The 21,287-nt window shown below is 38.1% G+C and overlaps 1 protein-coding gene and 1 long non-coding RNA gene across 3 annotated transcripts in view; one reads left to right on the forward strand and one right to left on the reverse strand.

Moving 5' to 3' along the window:
• ltn1 (listerin E3 ubiquitin protein ligase 1) overlaps positions 1-21,287 on the forward strand; it is a 129,267-nt gene that overhangs the window by 60,482 nt on the left and 47,498 nt on the right. For both annotated transcript variants that reach the window (XM_048603365.1, XM_048603366.1), the window contains exons 14-16: positions 8,572-8,725; positions 15,407-15,557; positions 18,178-18,379. In XM_048603365.1, the coding sequence (XP_048459322.1) occupies positions 8,572-8,725; positions 15,407-15,557; positions 18,178-18,379 (507 nt within the window). The remainder of the gene's footprint in view (positions 1-8,571; positions 8,726-15,406; positions 15,558-18,177; positions 18,380-21,287) is intronic.
• On the reverse strand, positions 3,183-5,794 carry LOC109920702. Its single transcript, XR_002259343.2, has 3 exons — positions 5,553-5,794; positions 4,941-5,107; positions 3,183-3,640 (listed from the first exon to the last, which is right to left on the reverse strand). It is a non-coding gene; the product is annotated as an uncharacterized LOC109920702 (long non-coding RNA).

Genomic DNA, 21,287 nt, shown 5'->3' on the forward strand with positions numbered 1-21,287 from the left:
TTTTGAAGAAGGGTCTAGGCCCGAAACGTCAGCCTTCCTGCTCCTCTGATGCTGCTTGGCCTGCTGTGTTCATCCAGCTCAACACCTTGTTATCTCAGATTCTCCAGCATCTGCAGTTCCTACTATCTTCAAAAGAACTGATCATTGACTTCAGGAAGAAAGGAGGAGGACATAACGGCCTGGTAAAGCAACTGCTCTGCCCAGGACTGTCAGAAACTAGAGAAGGTTGTGTGCACAGCCCAGACCATCACAGCAGCCCGCATTCCATCCATGGACTTCATTTACACTTCTCGTTGCCATGGAAAGGCTGCTAACATCATCAAAGACCCCTCCCACCCTGTTAATGCTCGCCTATAACCTCTTCTGTTAGGAGGTACAGAAGATACAGAAGCTTGAACACACGTATCAAAAGATTCAAGAACAGCTTCTCCCTTGCCATTATTATACTGATGAATGGACTCTCTAACTTCAAACAATGTTGACCTTGTTGATGTTGATCTTGCTTTGCGGACCTCCTATGTCATGTAACCTGTATGCCTCACCATGTCCAAGCACGCTATGATCTGCATGTCTCTGCTTACTATGATCTGCCTGCCTGTGCTCGCAAACAAAGCTTTTCACTGTACTTAGGTACACATGACTACAATAAATCAAATCAAATCAAATCCATAAATCAAAAGTGTTTTTGCCAATAACAATGCTGGTTTTCTGATCCCAAACATAACAATTTTACTATGGACAGATGTAGGTGAATTTAAACTGAACAAAGAGTAATATACCTACGTCAAGATGAGAAGAAATTGGTGAGGCAGGAACAATCCTATGTAGGTCGTAAGAATCAGGTCAGATAAGATTATACAGGATTAGGGTACAGAGGTTGGAGGCAGTGCAGAGGAAAGACTTGATAAGGTATTAAGTACCTAAGAAATTAGGAACGTGTTTTTGGTAGGAGATAAAAAGGGATGTTGTAGAATTATTGTTCAGATTTACCAAGATAGAGGTCTTTGTGTTTGTACAAAAACAGTCATGTTATGACTACAGGTTTGACAAAGATTAAACCTGAAAGAACAAACATTGCAAATTCCTAGGCAAATAGATTTGAATCAGGAAGAAGAATGTGAAATTGACGCGTAGTAACATGTCAGTGATATTTGTTGGAAAGATTGCATGTAAAATACTAGAGAAAGAAATCATCGTGGCTCAAATTAGGTGAAGACAGATGGAGTCAAATATGATAGAATGGGAAATTCTTTTGACCAAAATTAGGAAGAAAGATAAAAGTGACAGGGGGTCAAGGGCTGATGTGAGCTGAAGTTCGAGTGGAATCCAGCTGACAAAGGATTTTTCCGAGTCAGCGGGCGGAATATTGAAGCGAATAGTGTAAATCTAACACCGGTTGAAATTGGAGGAAAAGGAATCTGGTGATAGACTGGGTCTCAAGTGTTGTGGATGATAATGGTTTATCATACTTGAAAAGGAGAGGAGTCAGGTGGTCTCAAAATGATGGATGAGATGAAATGTGATATAAAGGACTGAGAATTAGTTCTGTCTCAACACTCGGTGCTACTGAAGAGAAAGTGCATACATTCTGCAATAGTAGCAAATCATGAAGTGATGGTAGCAGCAGCTAAAGGAGCATAGAACATCACATCAATGTTGATTATGGATGGATCCAAAAGAGGAAGGCTGAACTCTGAAGCATTTAAGTATGTGCTCTCTTCTTAAATACTTTACAATTCATTCTATTTATTTGCTCATATTTATTTGTGTACTTTTCCTCTCCTCTATTTTAAATGCCAATCCTTTTTTTTTCTGGTGGAGATTATATCTGAAATGTTCAGTCGGTTATTCTGCTCACAGGTGCTCATTTGCTGAGTGTTTCCAGAACTTTCTGAGCATTTTCCCAAACAAAACATCTAAAAATCATCAATGCACAATTCCATGGGTATATTTTGTCTGTTAGTTTTGATACAGAACCGCTTGAGGAATAAAATCAGATTAGAGTTTTATTTTGGCATTAGAGGGAGTTTTGTTCAATTCTTGATGTTATTGGTAGAGTTTTGCAAGTGTAGAATCTAAGTATAAGGCAATCATCTGATTGTGTAGGACGAAGTGGCACTTAAACTAACACGATTATTTTATTATAAACCTGAAGAAGCTAGTGAAGAATGGAACAAAGAAGAACAAAATTCTTGAGATGACAACTTCTGTGTGCTAGAAATAATTTGTAGCTGTCTGTTCTTGTTTGTGTTACTCATAGTTAGTGACAGCTGATATGTGACCAGACTAAACTTAACATGAAAAAGCCTCACAGATTTGACATTATTGCTTCAATGTTGCGATCAAGCCAATGTCCTGAAACTGGGAAACAAAAGAAAATCTGAAGAAGGGTCCAGGCCCGAAACGTCAGCTTTCCTGCTCCTCTGATGCTGCTTGGCCTGCTGTGTTCATCCAGCTCTACACCTTGTTATCTCTGTTCCTGGAGTGCTGGTTTTCAGAGCTGTTACTTTGAGAAGTTTAATTTAGTAAAATAACATTGAGGTGCTTGTGATGTAGAAAAACATTTTTCCTGTAATAGAACATTTATCAGCTATGTGTTGCATGAACTGAAATCTTAACAAATAGCCCAAAGAACAAAGTATTCTCTCAAATAACTGATAATCTAAGACCTTGACCATAGCAGCAGAAACAAAAAATTGCTCAATATACTGTTTAAAACAATTAAAAGAGTAACTTTGACATTTTTTTCGACTATCATAATTGTAGACTTCTGTCATAGGATTTCAGACCAATTTAATGATTTGAAAGTAAATTATTTTTTGAAGTAACTATTCTCATTTATGCATTCTCCCTTCAGTGATTTTCAATGTGTAAATATTGATGTTAGAAATGTTCAAATATTTCATAAAGTTGTTTTTTTATGTGGTATTAAGCAATGTTCTCAGGATATACGTGGCAAGATTTTATGTCTCCTCTTGAAAAACTCAAAACAGAAAATAGCAAAGTACAACCTTGTAGCACTAATATGTACCTGAAGATCTTTCACTAAATCTTAGATCATGTTTCAGCTCTGATTTGCCTGCATTTATTCAGCTGTTTACATGGTCAATGAATAATTCAAGATGAACCTCTGTAATTGACAGTATTTCACTTATGAAATAATCTTTAATGATGCATTTACTTGGAGAAACAATATTTGCATTTTTAAATGTCAGATGGTTACCATTTTTAAAGCTAATTATTAGACACATCAATTATTTGAACTTTACTGGGTTTGTTTAATAGAAACAGCTGAGAATAGTTTTGTTTTGCTTACAGATAGAAATGGTCTTCTTTGGAGTACTGAATGTGGAGAAAATGGTGGTTGTATGTCGTGAACAGTCTGTCTCAAATCATGTTGCATTTTGTTTTGACCTTTTGATTATATTCACTCAAGTGGCGCATTCACATCTGGAAAAAATGGGATCCTTCTGTGGCAGCAGTAGCGAGCAGCTGAAACTGATCTCTTATGCATCCCAACAGAAAAATAGATTGTATTCTTCAAACAGATCTTAAAAGGATGTTTGTCCTTGTAGTTCTATTCGTAGATGGCACAGGATATGATCTTTGCAGAAAATAAGTGCTCCGTGCAGCAGAGTGTCTGTAAGGCAGAAAAATAAACAGAAGAAAAATTATAATGAATTTATAGATGTGGCTTTGTTTTTAAGTTACTGTGGCAAACTGGACAGCAGGCCCAGTGATACAATACGGGCCCTGTATTTCAAATCCAAATTCCTTTTTAAATCAGGAATGACTGTAAGTGGTTGCTATGGTTCTGATGGAAAAAGGCAAATGATTGATTTACTATGGAGTCTAAGTGTTTGCTTGTGAACTGCTTAACTGTTTTCCTGACACAGATTTTATAATTTACCTTACTGATTGAAAATGAATGGCTATTCTGATTCAAATACGCAACTTTCTTTTTGTTGATTTTAGTAGCATACTATCTTTCATATATTTGTGCAAAAGAAGTTAAAGTGGACAATGCTAGACTTTTTCCCTTCATGTAAACTGAATAATGTATCAATTCGCTGAAGAGTAGATGACTTTGTCACTGTATGTTGTAACCAGACTGGTAGGAGGTGCACAAGAAAGGCTATTTGAATCACTGTCTAATATTTTCACCCCTCCTCCTGTTGGGAAATGCCTTTCTTGTTTTCAATACCAACACCAGATGGTCGAATTAAAATCTAGAACAGTTTCTCTTCTGCAAATGATGTTACCATGAACTAAAAGTTTCAAAAATATTTGATAGCTAATATACATTGCTGTATCTTAATGAGAATAACAAATTGCATATTCTGGCAATTAATTTCAACTTGTTTTGTCAAACAATGTTAATTTGTATTCCCATTTTTGCTGTCTTTTATAGAAGATATGGTAAAGGACATATTTTAGCTGTTGCATGGGTGTCTAGATAAAAGGGTGTTAAATGTTTTCTGTATCTTTTGTTTTAGAGCATTTATTTTTATTATTTTGGCAAATTTGTGTTTGCAATGATTGCAGTCATAGCAAAAGATATAATTGTTGGTTGTTGATTGTGTCACCTGGTGATCATAACACAAGTTAAGCAGTGCATGGTTTTCCTTACAGGCTTATTTCAAACATGCCTCTGTCTTAATCTGAGAGAAAACACTCTTAGCAGCTCAATATTTTGCTTTCAATACTGCCATCTCTTTATCAGTGAGACTGTCAAAAAAGACCAAATCATTCAGAGATATGAAAGTTCTGATTCTGAAGAATACCTGTGTGTACTTCTGCAATTTCAATGTTCTACTTAAAATTAACTTATTTGATCATTCCATCTGAGTTACTCCTTCGCTTACAGAAATTTTTGAATTCCAGTGTGCTAAAGAACAACCAGGGAAGACAGTCTAAATAAAGTATTGTGTTTTTGTTACCTGATTTTAGAAAGGCAGTGGACCTTTGCGTGAGAGTTTGGGTCGTGTGCGTTTATTTTCTCGTGTAGTAGATTGTTTGCATCCTGAGCAGCGAATGATGCGGTTCACTGATTGACTAACGTCTTCTGTTAGATTTGTTTCTGCCCAACGTACAAACTGCTGGAGTTCTAACAAAGAAATAAATAAATAGATCAGTTAAGATTTGATGGCTTTCTGTGACTCTTCAAAAATGTGTTATCAATACAGCAGCAGTGTGAATAGACCTTATTGCAACGTCTTAGAAAATGTTAAGACTAAAAATATTGCAGAATTAAATAAGAATCTTGCACATGATGCTTTCAACTTCTAAAGCCTAAAAAACATGTGTATCCTAAAAAGGAGACTAACGTAATGATAGATTCTTACAGGCATTCATTTAACTTCGTAGTGATAACAACTACTGCCAGTGCAAGCGAGCTATCAGAGCTAGCATTGCTATTGAAAACTGATTGTTACTTTGTGACGCAGTAAAATGATTTCAGTGAATAGTTTAAAGTATTTATCTTTGTCTAAATTACAATTCATAGTCAATGTTCTTCAAAACAATTATTTTAATAAAAATGCAGTGCTTACCTTCACATACTGAAGACATTGCTATCAAGATGATTAGAAGAACGATGTATTTGGCATTCATTATTTGATGAATATATGAATAACTTCATTTACTAATACTGTAAAAAAAATTCTCCACCATATTTAAATACATCTGAGTTAATTGCTTTGGTTACATACTCGGAGAAAATTTCACTTTGAGTCTTGATTGCAACTGCTTGCAGACCGTTTCACTATTATGTGGATAGCAGTGCAGTCAATCAGCAGACCACGTAGATCAGCCTATTGAATTAGTGTAATGCACATTAAACCATGCCTCTTAGTTCTTATTTGGAACTGCAGCCCATTAAAACTCCTGTGTTTTTGCTTTGCCAGATTTTGCTGCAATGGAAATGTGTCTTGATGCTGATAGTTATTTAAATAATGTTTCAGAAAACTGTGTAGCAAAGCTTATTCATCAAACAATGAATTCTGTTGTGCTAAATTATGATTAACTTTAAGAAAAGCATCAGAGGTTGTGTTCTTTATTGCATTGATTTGATTAAATGTTACAGTGAAACTACTGGAATAACACATTGCTTAATTGTGCTGAAATCCATGCTTTGTTACTTGCTTGTTCTAGAGGTTCTCTGCTCTCCAGAAGAAGAACCATCTCCTAATATCTAGCTTAAGTCTGTTCTTATGTACTATAGTATTGTGAGCTTATATCCTATCTAACCTATTTAATTGGAGCAAACTATCAATTTAAATTCAATCTGTTATCCTCATCTTACAAATCTCAGTTAGGTGACTCAGTTGTCTATGCTTCACTAATGTGTAAAGGCCTGGTCTTGAATTAATCAAATTGCCACCCTTTGTACTCTTTCCAAAGTCTCAGACTAACTCACCCAGTGAGCAGAGCAGGACTGCACCCAATATTCAATTAAGACCTGACCAAGGTCTTGCAAAAGGCCAAACAGCATGTTTTGATCTATTAAAGTCAGTTGTATTATAAATTCTCGGTAAAAGTCGGTTTTCTTTTGCTGTCACGTTCACTGCATTGCTTGTGATTTGTGCACCTAGGTCTTTTTCCACTTATTTTAATGCTTTTCCCTGAAGCGAATATCTGTGTTGAGTATTCACCCTGCCCAGATATGTAATACCATACTTTATGAAATTAGCCATAATTTGTCAGCCATAATCATCATCCTGCTAATGTGTCAAGATCTACCTGAAGCATTAGACATTGCCTATTGCCCTAAGACTCATACAGGTCTTAGCTCTGTGTCAACTGCATATTGTGACCAACACAGATGATTAATTTAAAAAACCCGTAGGCTCGTAACAAACAAATGTGACTGACTCTGAGTGAATGAATGAAAAAATTAAAAGTGAGTCACACTGGAAAAATGTTGCTGAAATCCTGAAGGTCATAGAAGACTAATGGAATAGATAAAAGAACCATAAATAGTCCTTTAGCAGTATGGAACTTGAATACTGCTAAAAAAAGACTTTTTTGAAGCTTTTCATCACGGCATTACACAGGAATACAAATCCAAGTGGAAAACCAGCATTTATATTGCATGAGAGGAAAGTGCTGTTTGGTTGGCAAGTGAGCACTGGTAGAGTTATTGCCACAGAGAGTACACTATTAATATATGGAAGTTGAACTGGATGCTACATATGTGCTACACAGTATCCTGCTCTTTGCAGACGGAAAGAACATCTGCGTACATGCACCCTGCGAAAACAGAGTCAGTCTTGGTTTGAAGTTTAAACAAAACCTAGCAGTGAACTGTCAATCAGCATTAATGGGTTCACTTTAACATTCTGGCTTAACAAAAATAGAAACAACAAATAAATCACATTAATTTCTTAAAATTGTAACATTGGTTCCATTCATTGAAATGGATTTATATTTGTTTTTTGAAGCAACTTCTTAATTTCAGGGTTGTCAAAAATAGTTAAGTGCTAGTGAAATAATTCCAAATAAGCTATAATGTAAAGTTATTACTATCTTAATTCTCCAGTTTTCCATTGGTTTTCTAGGCCTCATTATTTTATGTTGGCGTCGGTATAACTGTACTGACTTTACAGAAATTGGAAGTTCCCTTCAAAATCAAACAACTTTGTTCAGATTAAAATAATACAATTAAAGCTATTTGAGTAACTTTGTTTCATTTATTTATGCTCATCACTAATTGCCATTGTCATGTTGAACAAACTAAACCGCCACTTGTTATGTTCCCAGAGAACTCCATTTTAAGATGCTTGTACTGTTTAAAAGGATGATGACTTGAATGCATGTGGTGTGTTTTCACATTGTATTTATTAATTTTTTTAAATTCACATTATAACTTTGTAAGGTTAAATCCTATTACTGCTGGAGATTATTTCTTGAAATATATATTTTGTTAGGAACAATTTTCTGCTTTTTATACTGATCATAAAATATTATTTTGCCATTATTGCAATAATGTACTTATTAAATTGAATATTGTCCAATGTACATGTACAGATGATAATTCTGCTATATAGCTTGCATTAGTGTGAAGATTAACAAGAAAGTGTGTAATCAAATTATATTTTAATCATAATCTTTAAAAATAACGAATTATCTTCTGTTTTTTGGATGCTCAGTCAACGTTTTAGAACATAAAACCCTGAAGAAATTGTTAAATCATTGTGAAATGCATTTTATATATTTGTAAAAATAGTAGACAATTGTAGTTAGGATAATTTATTCTTCATTTCTATATAAAGTATATTCTGTGATATAAATTTTATATTTATCATTAAATTAACACTTAATGCATCAATATTCTAAATTGCCAGCTTTGTGGCATTTTGTATCATTTTTAACCATATCCAAATTATTTTAAGTCAGAAGAAGAAGTTGTGATGAATGCAATCTTGAGTTGCCTTTGCACCATTCATAAAAATCACAATTTCAAAGAAATTATTCCCAAATCACAGAATTAACATATTCAGGACTTCAAGATTTTGAAGTGTGTTAAAATATATTTTCTATGAGATATTGAGTTTCTTCATCTTGTTTTAGGTGCTAACCTGCAAAAACTACAACAAACCTGGTCGCTAGGGTTAACGTCACTAATCAAACAACAAGATGGGAATTTTAGCAAGTGTGGTTTCTTTCATTGCTCTGCAACATGGTTGAAAACTCAAGTCCAAGTATCGACATTGGATGTGAAGAGGTATTTTTCACAAATACATATACTTTTTTTCTGATGTTTTTACACTGGTAAATATATTTTCCTGTGAAAAGCCAATCTTTGTCCAGGTTGATAATTTTATTTACCTGTTATATAAAGCACCTTCTTAGTTATATTACATCCTTGCTTGGTCTTAATACACCATCACAAGCTATTATGTTGCTTAGTAAATTTTGAGATGAAGCATTTTTCATTATGTATTCCTCGCAATTACAATTACTGATCTTGAACTTGCAGTCACGTGAATTATGTAGGAAAAGTCCAGCTGTGGTGTGATGATAAAAATGTTGCTGACAGCTAAGTGATTTCTTATTGCATGCAAATGTTTTTGTTGGAAAAACTATCAGCAAGAAAATGTTTTGTTAAATATTCAAAGCATTTTGGACAAACTAGCATCTTGGATAGATTTTCAAAATTATATTTATTTATATAACTGAAATAGTAAGTAATCCAGTACTATGGATCATTAGTCAGTTACCTTATAGTGAGAGTTAGATTTAAAATCCAGTCCCCCAGTGACACTTTCAAAAATACTTAAGATGAGAAGTTAGGTGAATGGAGTGGCCATCATTAATGCAGCAAAGATGCTGACCTCAGAAGGGAAGGGACTTGTTTGCAGAAGTAAGTGCTTCAAAGGGCAAAACTTAAACCATACTTCTCGAATTGGATCAGTGTGCCTAACTTGTCTGTGAAGAAATTGTATCCAATTGAGGTGGCCAAATCAAAGCTAAACTAGATGAAAGGAAAAATGCTTCTTTAATTTTATTTTTTAAATAAATTTTGAAAGCGTGGTGGCACTCTGAAGAAGAAACAAATACCAACCATCAATTTATTACAGTATTTCTAAACATTTTCATTTCATACAAATGATATACAAATCATATTCAAAATATCCCAATGATGTGACCCAACGATTTTAAAATTACAATCTCAATTCTGACATCAGGAGATAATACATTGTAAGAGCCTTCAATACAATTCATTAGGTGGGGATTTAACTCCAATTTTAAGGGTGGAGTAATGTTGAAAGAGATTTTGATTTGTTAAGTTTTTTTTAATTTTCAGATGTTATATTAACATTTTTCTGAGATAGAAAGCTGCCACTGGACATTGGTTTGTCACATGGTGATCAAATCTATAAAAGCCTCTCTTTGTGAGACTCAGGAGCCCTACTCTGCTATGGCATTCTCTGCTTCATTTGCTGCAGGTGAACACTGGACTGAGTAGGTGCTGGATTCTTGCCCTCTCTCTTCTCTTAGACCTCTTCTCAATTTAGCTGAGATTTTGATTTTACTTGCCTCTTTCTTTATCCTTCCAAGCCGTGACCATTGCCATCATGACTGTCTCCCAGTCATCAGTGTCTAGATCCAATCATATGTTTATATTACATTTTTTAGTATCCTTATGACAATAGTATGGACACCCAGAAGGTCGTGACCCAGTGGCTAGATTGCCATACAGCATGACTTTGGGTATGCAGCTATTGGTTTTGAACCTCTTGAGTTTTTTTGGAGCTGCACTCACCCAAGCAAGTGGAAAGTAAACCATCATATTCCTGATTTATGTCTTGTAAGTAGTGGACAAACTTTGACACTCAGCCAGTGATTACAATGATAAAGCCTTGGACCTGTTCTTTTAGCAAATGTATCTGGCTGGTCCAGTTCAGTTTCTGTTTTATGGTTACCCCCAGGATGTTGCTTGCGGTGGATTCAGAAATGGTAATGCCATTGAGTATCAAAGGCAGGTTGATTCTCTCTCAGAGATAGTCATTGCTCGACATTTGGCACAAATGTCACTTTCCACTTAGCATCTCAAGTCTGCATAACGTTCCCTGTGTCAAAGGAGAATTGGATATTATTATAGATGTAGACAGTAGTTATTGTCACACTATCTAGCACTGTTTCGGACTTTACTTAAGGTGACTCTTAGCGCACAAATTGTTCTACTCAAATCTCTTTTGTAATTAAAGATTGTGGATTGCTTGGCTTCGATGACAAGTCTCACTGCAGTGATATTAGCCTGAGGTCAGACAGCATTCTTGTGCTGTTGCTTCATATATGTTGAGAATGCTGAACTATATTTGCAGCCTTGGAGAAATATGTTCCACTTCATTTCTGTACTGTGTGTGGGAATAGTAGAGTGTGCCTGTTCAGTTGAGTCAAAGAAATGGTATTTTAATCTGGGTTGCCTATTGAGTTGTCATAGACATGAGGATAACATTTCTGCTTTGAATGGAAATGCCTCAAGATTCTATCCTCTCACTAGTGCAGCAGGGAGTGATCTGTAATGTGGTCAGTGCTGTGCTGTATCTGTTAAGAGTGCTGTTCAGAAAATCACTCCAGGCAGTGATCATATTCAGCTGGTGCCTGTGCACTGACCTTGAATGTCAGTAGGACACCTTGTGGCATGATTTATTCTGTATTAGTTACATAGAGTTCATGGTAACAACAAAGATGAAGTAGTCTCTGTGCATTCTAATTTATCTTTTCCAGCCCATAATAAATGAGGCAGGAGGACCATGCTGCATGATCATGATTTTGTGTTGTCATGTAAGATCTTCTGACTTTGACACTGCCATCGGCCAAGTTCCTGTGTATTTATTGAACCAATCCTTTACCTCTAACTAAAGCACAACATTGACGAATAGATACCTCCCTCCCCCGATCAATTTGAGTTGAGAGTTAGATAGAGGGAACACGTTCTGAAACACTTGAGTTTCTATTACAGAGACTAGTAAATTCCTTATAGTAAAGCCTGTACCTTGCTCTGATGTTTTCTCTGAACCCTTACTCTCCCAGGTGCACCGCGTCGGATCAACGTCTTCTTTGTGTAAAGACCATATCTTTTTACTTTTCACTGTTTTGATCATGGACTGAAATGGGAAAAGGATAGTTTAAAAGCCATGGGTTTTTTTTTGAAAGATTGCTGAACTTTTTAAAAGTAAATATGCCTGGCACTCATTGTAAGTGCTATTTACACAGCTTTTGGTTCAAGCAGTGGGAAAAGCCTTATTGCAGATGAACTGGAGCTGGGGGCTGTGTGTAAAAGAAGATTGGGCTGGCAACAGGCAACTGATTGATTGAACATTAGGCTAGTGATCAATTATTGATAACAAAAGCGTCCTGTCTGTCAATATTTACATTGCTGAACAACTTGAGGATGTGAATGTTCAGGTCAGAGGCAATTGGACTTCTGGAAAGAAAGAAAGAAACATTCCAGAAAACCCTGTGAACAGAGACAACTGTACTGCCATCCCAGATGTCACACACAACACCCATGATATTCGTTGTGTCTGCTTGTGTGTGTAGAGGAGTATTTTACAAGTGGTTTAGAGTTTTAACCCGTTTGGTTATATGTAGATGGTCCGTAATTGTTTATCTGTAGTTAAAATTAATTTATTTGCAATAAATAGTCATTCTTGTTATGTACAGAAACCTAGTCTGCGATCTCTGTCAATCTGGGTCTAAACAACAGACAACTTGCAGAACTTATTATGGAAAAGGAAATGGAAGCTAAGGAACTCGGTAATATTAAATAGTGATTATCTTGAGTAGTGTCCATATTACAGAAGAGGAGGTGCTGGCAGTCTTAAAATGCATGAAGGTAGATAGATCCCTGGGACCTGATCAGGTGTATCCCAGAACTTTGTGGGAAGCTAGGGAAGAGATTGATGAGCCCCTTGCTGAGATAATTGTATCATTGACAGCCATTGGTGAGTTGCCAGAAGACTGGAGGGTGGCTCATGTGGTGGCATTATTTAAGAGAGATGGTAAGGAAAAACCAGTAAACTATAGAGTGGTGAGGCTAACATCATGGCTGGGTAAGTTGTTGGAGGGGATTCTGAGGGACAGGATTTACATGTATTTGAAAGGCAAGGACTGATTATGGATAGTCAACATGGCTTTGTGCGTAGGAAATCGTGTCTCACTAACTTTGAGTTTTTTGAAGAGGTGACAGAGAAGATTGGTGAAGGCAGAGCAGTAGATTTTGTCCATATGGACCTTAGCAAGGCATTTTACAAGGTTCCATATGGTAGAGAGGAGATAGCAAGAACTGCGGATGCTGGAGTCAGAGTCAATACAGTGTGGAGCTGGAGGAACACAGGAGGTCAGTCAGCGTCAGAGGAGTCGGAGAGTCGATGTTTCGGGTCTAGACCCTTCATCAGGACAGGGGTTAAAGGAAAAGTTGTTGAAGAAAAAAAAATCACAGTTAACATTTCGGGTGCGGTGACCCTTGCTCAGAACTTTTTTTGGAGCAGGAGCAGGCGGAAACAATGGGTCTGCTTTGTGAATTTTTGGAAGAAGGTAGAAGCGAGCTGTGCAGAGTTGGGGTCTATCAGCTTGGAAGCAGTGGGGGCTGTGGATGTATTGTAGGTAGCAGATTTTGTGGTTGGGTCAATTTGGGCTGGTCTGAATGTTGTTTGGAGTCCACTGGGGACAATCCAGCTCCGTAGGCAGGTACCAAGAAAGGAGATGTGCCCGCAGTGTCAGGTTTGTTTCATTATGTGGTTGGAGATCTTCAGGGCACCAGAGATTACCAGTGGGTTACAGTGGGAGAGAGATCCGCTGAGGTTCCTCCAGAGGGAGGAGGACAACTTCAAGATGGGCATCCTTGGAAGAGGCTTTGCAGTGGGGTTATAAGTCACTCGGAGATAGCAAGAACTGCAGATGCTGGAGTCAAGGTCAATACAGCGTGGAGCAGGAGGAACACAGCAAGTCAGGCAGCATCAGAGGAATAGGAGAGTCAACGTTTAGGGCTGAGACCCTTCGTCAGGACTGGAGTCAACATGGTAGACTTGTTAGCAAGGTTAGATCACATAGAATCCAGGGGGAGCTAGCCAATTGGATACAAATTTGGGGCAACACGGTGGCTTAATGGTTAGCACTGCTGTTTCACAGTGCCAGGTTTGATACCAGCATCAGGCGACTGTCTATGTGGAGTTTGTACATTCTCCCTGTGTCTGTGTGGGTTTCCTCCTGATGCTGTGGTTTCCTCCCACAGGTTAGGTGGATTGGCCATGCTAAATTGGCCATAGTGTCCAGGATTGTGCAGGCTAGGTGGGTTAGCCATGGAAAATGCAGCATTGCAGGGATAGGGTGGGGGATCGGCAGGGTGTGGTGAGTCTGGGCAGGATGCTGTTTGGCAGTCAGAATGACTTGATAAGTCGAAAGGCCTGCTTCCACACTGTAGGGATTCTATTTTTAAAAAAAAACATGCTTGAAGGTAGAAGGGAGATGGTGGTGGTGGAGGGTTTACTTCTAGGCTGGAGGCCTATGAGCACCGGTGTCCCAGAAGGATCAGTGCTGGGTCCACTACTTTTCATCATTCATATAAACGATTTGGATGTAAATATAAGAGGTATGGTTAGTAAGTTTGCAGATGACACCAAAATTGGTGGTGTGGTGAACAGTGAAGAAGGTTTTCTCAGAGTACAAAGGGACCTTGATCAGATGGGCCAATGGGCTGAGGAGTGGCAGATGGAGACAAATATGTGGTGTTGCATTTTGGTAAGGCAAACCAGGCAAGACTTATACAGTTAATGGTAGGGCCTTGGGGAATCTTGTCAAACAGAGTCCTAGGGGTGCAGGTGTATAGTTCTTTAAAAGTGGAGTTGCAGGTAGACAGGGTGGTGAAGAAGGCGTTTGGCATGTTTGCCTTCTTTGGTCAAAACATTGACTATAACAGTTGGGATGTATAGTTGAGGCTGTACAGGACATTGGTGTGGTCACTTCTAGAATACTGCGTTCAGTTCTGGTCTCCCTGCTATGGGAAAGATGTTAAACTCGAAAGGTTGCAGAAAAGATTTACAAGGATGCACAGTTTGAGTTATTGGGAGAGGCTGAGTACACTGGCGCTTTTTTCCATGGAGTGTCAGAGGCTGAGGGGTAGGTAGCCTTATAGAGGTTTATAAAGTTGTGAGGGGCATGGATAGGGTGAATGGCCAAGCTCTTTTCACCAGGGTGACTGTGTCCAAAACTAGGTGGCATAGGTTTAAGGTAAGAGGGGAAAGATTTAAAAGGGACCTGAGGGGACATGCAGGGGGTAGTGCACATTTGGAATGAACTGCCAAAAGCAGTGGTGGAGGCAGGCACAAATACAACATTTAAAAGGCATCTGGATGGATATATGAATAGGAAGGGTTTGGAGGAATATGCTGGCAAATGGGACTAAATCAGTTTCAGATATCTTATCGGCAGGGACGAGTTGGACCAAAGTGTCTGTTTCCATGCTGTATAACTCTCTGACTCTCTGACACTATCTATTGACTCATTTATGTTTGCTCGAATAATGTTTATTATTGTTCACTGCTCTACATTCAGATGTTGGTTCCTTGTTTGTCATCAACCTTTTCCAATTGACAGCCCAATTTTGAACAAGCTGGCCAATTTTCCTTGACTTCAATGAACCAAGCAATTTAAGTCATATGGAATGCCTTTCAAGCTCAAATTATGTCCATTAGATGTCTCCATAAATTAGTGGAGTTATTTCATCAAAGCTGTCAGACTAAGAAGCTAGAAAATTACCTGAATTTAAACCATTGCTAATCATTGTGGTCTTTCTGAATGCAATCTGAAATAATTTTTTGCAAGATTGATGGTTATTTAATTCTTGAATTGTTTGCAATTCATGTACAATAATTTCATTTCTTTTTCTCCTGTAAAGCCTCCAAGTGCTTCTTACGTGCACATCTACTTTGCTTGATAAGCTGAAAGCAGCTCAGCCTTCACCTCATGGTTATCTGATGACATTTATTGAATGCATTGTTCCAAATAATACAGAATGGGAAGATTTGAGGCAGAAGCTGACTCCACAGGTAAAATTTGATGTCGTGTAAACGTGCACTATTTATTTAATTCTTTCATGGGTGAGCACCACTTGCAAGGTCACCATTTATTGCCCATTCCTTCTTGCCCTTGAAAAGATGGTGGTGAACAGCTGATTTGCTGCAGATCATGCAGTGTAGGTACACCTATGCTGTCACGGTAGTGGAAATGGCAGAGGATCCTTTGAATGTGGAAGCTAGAGGAGTAGGGTGTAAGGACAAGGGAAACCCTATTATTACTCTGAGGGAGCAGAAGGGATGAGACCAGGACCAGCAGTGTGCCACAAGGGCCGGTTCTGGGTCCACTGTTTTTTGTCATTTATATAAATGATTTGGATGTGAACATACGAGGTATGGTTAGTAAGTTTGCAGCTGACACCAAAATTGGTGGTACAGTGAACAGCGAGGAAGTTTACCTCAGAGCAAAACAGACCTTGATCAGATGGGCCTATGGGCTAAGGAGTGGCAGATGGAGTTTAATTTAGATGAGGTGCTGCATTTTGGAAAGGCAAATCAAGGCAGGACTTATACATTTAATGGTAAAGTCCTGGGGAGTGTTGCTGAAAAAAGAGATCTTGGAGTGCAGGTTCATCGAGATCTTGGAGTGCAGGTTCATCGCGCCTTGAAAGTAGAGTCGCAGGTAGACAGGATAGTGAAGAAGGCGTTTGGTATGCTTGCCTTTATTGGTCAGTGCATTGAGTATAGGCGTTGGGAGATCATGTTGCGGTTGTACAGGGCATTGATTAGGCCGCTTTTGGAATACTGCATACAATTCTGGTCTCTCTACTATAGGAAAGATGTTGTTAAACTTGAAAGTGTTCAGAAAAGATTTACAAGGATGTTGCCAGGGTTGGAGGGTTTGAGCTATGGGGAGAGGCTGAATAGGCTGGGGCTACTTTCCCTAGAGTGTCGGAGGCTGAGGGGTGACCTTATAGGTGTTTATAAAATCATGAGGGGCACGGATAGGGTGAATGGCCAAGGTCTTTTCCTCAGAGCAGTGGAGTCCAAGATTAGAGGCCATAGGTTTAAGGTGAGAGGAGAAAGATTTAAAAAGATCTAAGGGGCAACTTTTTCATGCAGAGGGTGGTACATGTGTGGAATGCGCTGCCAGAGGAAGTGGTGGAGGCTGGTACAATTACAATATTTAAAAGGCATCTAGATGAGTATATAAAAAGGAAAGATTTAGAAGGATATGGACCAAATGCTGGCAAATGGTACTAGATTAATTTAGGATATCTGGTTGGCATGGACGAGTTGACCCGAAAGATCGGTTGCCATGCCGTACAGCTCTATGACTCTTTAAGTGAGGGGAAGAGGTCAGATGCAGCTGAGGGGTGTGTCAGCCAAGATGGGTGGAGGGATTATCCTCCGTTGAGGAGAAAGGAAGATGTGTCAGAAGCACCCCTGTGGAATGTGGCATCTTTGGAACAGATGTTACAGAAGCGAATAGTGTCCTTACTTGGAAGCGGAGTGCATGCCAAGCAGTGACTAGTGTTATGAAGCAGACATTGAGCCCCCTCTGAATAACTAAAACCGAAACACCTGGAGAAGCTCGCCTCACCCCAATCTCTTAAAGGAAGTGTGAAAAGTGGTATAACCTGCCTTCCCCACCCCCTCCCCAATCTCTTATAAAGGGGAAGTTAAATGGAAGAACTCCCGACAATCACTCTATAATCAACTAGGAACTATTTATTTATCTAACTCTAACAATGAACAAATTAACAGCTACTAACAAACCAAATCATTCCCCCTTTAACTAACTATTCCCAAATAAAACAAAATTCTGATGGTATGCTGTTCCAATAAATAATTGTCCAACTGGAAAAAACCAAAATAATAAAAACAATTAATACTTAATCTCTTGAAATTACAGCCAGGATGCATTTTCTGGAATGCTCCGCGTCCTCTCTGCTGATCCTCAGTCCAGAACGCGCCTCTCTATTGAATTCTTATGTCAGGAATATTAGCTAAGAGTGATGCTGTACCTTTAGTCTGATGATGGTTTTATGAGAGCCAGTGATTTTCTCTTTAGAGCCTCTTTAGGTTGTTAAATCTATTAGATGGTAGTTGCTCTAGCAATGATTTTCAAATTTTCTCTTCTTTTATACCCTTGATGATCTATCAATTACTTACAATACAGTTTATCCTAGGTTGTCAAAACTATTAAATTTAAATTTTTAGTCTCTAAGTGCCTGGATTAAATTAATTGGCTGATTTGCAAATTGGTTGCCTTAATAACAAAACAACCTACTGCCTGGGTTGCTAACCAACTAGCCTTTTGATACAATGTTTCAAATTCAGGAGCTGTGTTCACTTGCCCATTATCATTGTTTAAAGCAACCACGCACCCTTCCTCCATCCCCATCATTTTACAAACATCAAATTCTAACATCCTTTCTTCCAATCCACAAATACTCTACCCTATTTCGCAACACGAGAAATGATACGTTGTTTCATTTGTTGAATATGTAGCTTTAGCCACTATCATCACTAATTAGAAGTTACTTGGTGACCAAACATGATTATTGAAGTTATAATATTTATTTCTTGATACATTCCAAAAGTGTAATGATAAATAACTTTCAAAATTTAACATGTTTTTTATTCACAGTGGCTGAGTAAAGTACTGCTGATGGAGCAGTTGAGTCTGAACAGAGATGCCCTGTGTGCTGGTGCTGATATTTTCTCTTCTGACAAGATACCAACTCATTTGTGTACCACAGCATTATTAAATTTGGTGCTGTTAGATTTATTAGAAGCCAATGTATTCAATGAACAGGAAGAAATTCACACAGTCATGTCTACATCAGAAAGTAAGTTTCTATGGAAGTAAACTGAATAGCTGGTGTTAAGTTCTTAATAATTAACCACAGTTATAAATGTTTATTAATTAAATTCACTGCAACTAAAAAAATAATATTTACAACAGAATTATCTAAAAAAGTTTGTAGAGTGATATTTCTGTGGGTTAAGCTTTAAAACTGCAAAACTGGATGTTGTTGGAACCATATACAGCCACCATTCACTTCATAAAAAGAACAAGACCTATAACAACCCAACTTCTTTTAAAAAGAGAAATTCAAACATTGAGTTAATAGCTGAAAAATTAACTAATTCACAAACCTATTTTCCATTCGAGCCAGCCCCTACTGTTGAGACCTCAAATAACAATTTTAAACAGGTCCCAGCATGAAAAACTAAAATTGTCAAAATTCAAATCAAGAATACAGTGAAATAAAAATACCTTTGAATCAAAACATCCTCATCATGTTTATCACACTCCCCTTGGCCTTATGCACGCTGCTGGTTTGTCACAGCTGGAAACTGATTTTTCTGCTCTGTTCAAATTTATATTATGTCAATTCTTGGCTGGAGTTTCATAAATATGCTCACCCTCTGGTAGATTGATCACATGTTTATTATTCATGCATGAACCGCGACTTTAAATGCTAGCAGACTATTCCATAATCAGCTTGGACTCATCTGATATTCACAGACTTTCAATTGCAGAAGCAAAGATTTTTAAAAAGTTTTTGTGCCTCTGAATCCCAGTGGTAATGAGACTTATTGCTGTTCTCTGAACAGAGTTTAGAACCACTAATTTGGTTGGTAGGCTGGATACTAACTTGCAAACTCTTAATGTTAAGACTTCACAAATTTGCTGAATGAACCCTTGCTGAGGAATTCCAACTTTTTGTTTTGGCTCATTGAAAATCTAGTTAAGGTTTTTTAACAAAAACAGAATCTGCTAGAGAAACTCAGCAGGTCTGGCAGTGTCTGTGGACGGAAAGCAGAGTTAACTTTCTGGGTCTGGTGACCCTTCTTTGGAACTGATTGTAGCTGGGGAAAGGTTGGTATATATGCTAAACACAGGAACCCGGCAAAGTTTTGGACTCAATTTCGATTTCAACAATTTTAGGGCATGAGCACCTCCCATGTCCTTACCTTAATCCCACGCTAGGCCTTCTCATGTCTTGGGCTGCTACCACAAACAACCCGTTGTCAGCCATCAATAGTCACCATTAGCACCTATTCATTCTCCCAGGCTGACCTTTATCCATTCCCTTGTCTGCCCAACAGTGTTTCTATTTCTTTGGGCTCCATCTCCACCTATCAGTGACACCTCCCCAATCCTCCCACCCCATCTTTAGCACAGATACGAACCTTTTCCTACCGAGAATCAGCTCTGAAGAAGTGTCACTGGACCTGAAATGAAATACGCTGTTTGGACTGCCCAAAACTTGTTGGTCTTCCAGTATAAAGAATTGACCTCGACCGAGTGTTGCAGACTGGCACATTCCAAGATCTAGGACTACATTGCTGAGGGGTGCATTAAAGCTTGGGGCAACTGTTGCCAAGGTGCAGTGTAGAAAGACCACTGTATAAGATCTTTCTGCCGAAGTTTAATAAGGATTTGTTCGGTTATCAGACCCTCTCATTGCCTCAATGTATGTAAATACTGTCCTGCATGAGTAAGAAATGTCTTTGGTTTTTGCAACTGCGGGGAATGTCAAATTCCAATGTTTGTTTTTCTTGACATGCAAAGACTGTACAGAACTGCTTTAATACCTGTAAACGTAGATAACTTTTCTTGTATATAAAGTATGTTTTTACAATAAATTTCTCTCTACAGATGCTGCCAAACCTGCTGATTTTTTTTTTTCCCAGCAATTTTTGTTTTTGTTTCTGACTTCAAGCATCCACAGAGATATACAGCATGGAAGCAGACCCTTCCGTCCAATACATCCACGCCAAATATCCTAAATTAATCTAGTCCCATTTGTCAGCATTTGGCCCATATCCCTCTAAAGCCTTCCTATTCATGTACCCATCCAGATGTCTTTTAAATGTTGTAATTGTACCCGCCTGCAACAACTTCTGTAGCAGCTTGCTCTGTATACACACCACCCTCTGTGTGGAAAAAGTTGCCCCTCAGGTCCCTTTTAAATCTTTACCCTTTCGCTTTACGCCTATTCCCTCTCGTTTTGGACTTCCTTACTCTGGGAAAAAGACCTTGGCTATTTACCCTATGTATAACCCTCATGAATTTATAAACCTCTATATTCTTTGACTTTTTTTTTTTAAAAAGATTTTTCTCTTTTGTCTATTGCTTCTTATGAGAGGGCTAAAGTTACCATTGCCATGATGGCTAATGTTGATCAGATGACTATTTTACAGGACATAGGAGCTTCTCCAGAACAGTTGACACGGTAACACAACCACTTTATAAGAAATGAAATCTATGTGCGAACTAATCATCCATCTCTTAGCAATTGCAGCTGATGGTATATCAGGAAAAAGGCTCACCGGTCCAAGGCTCTTAGTTGTTGCTTACAAAAGCAAATCATTTAAGTTAATTCAGAGATAGTGAGAACTACAGATGCTGGAGTCAGAGATAACACCGTGTGGAGGTGGAAATTTCTGAAGAAGAGTCCCGACCCAAAACGTCAACTTTCCTGCCCCTCTGGTGCTGCCTGGCCTGCTGTGTTCCTCCAGTTCCACACGGTGTTATCTCATTTAAGTTAATTGTCATTTTTTGAAAGCCTTTCCCAATGTTTTAAGATTATCTTCAATATAATGCACTGATTTACAATGAATTGTATTTTGTGTAGTGAATTGTACTTTGTAAAACAATCAGCCATCAATTTTCTGAGATAACAAGGTGTAGAGCTAGATGAACACAGCAGGCCAAGCAGCATCAGAGGAGCAGGAAAGCTGTGA

The sequence above is a fragment of the Rhincodon typus genome, chromosome 11 (assembly GCF_021869965.1).
Source record: "Rhincodon typus isolate 14 chromosome 11, sRhiTyp1.1, whole genome shotgun sequence".
Classification (NCBI taxonomy): domain Eukaryota; kingdom Metazoa; phylum Chordata; class Chondrichthyes; order Orectolobiformes; family Rhincodontidae; genus Rhincodon; species Rhincodon typus.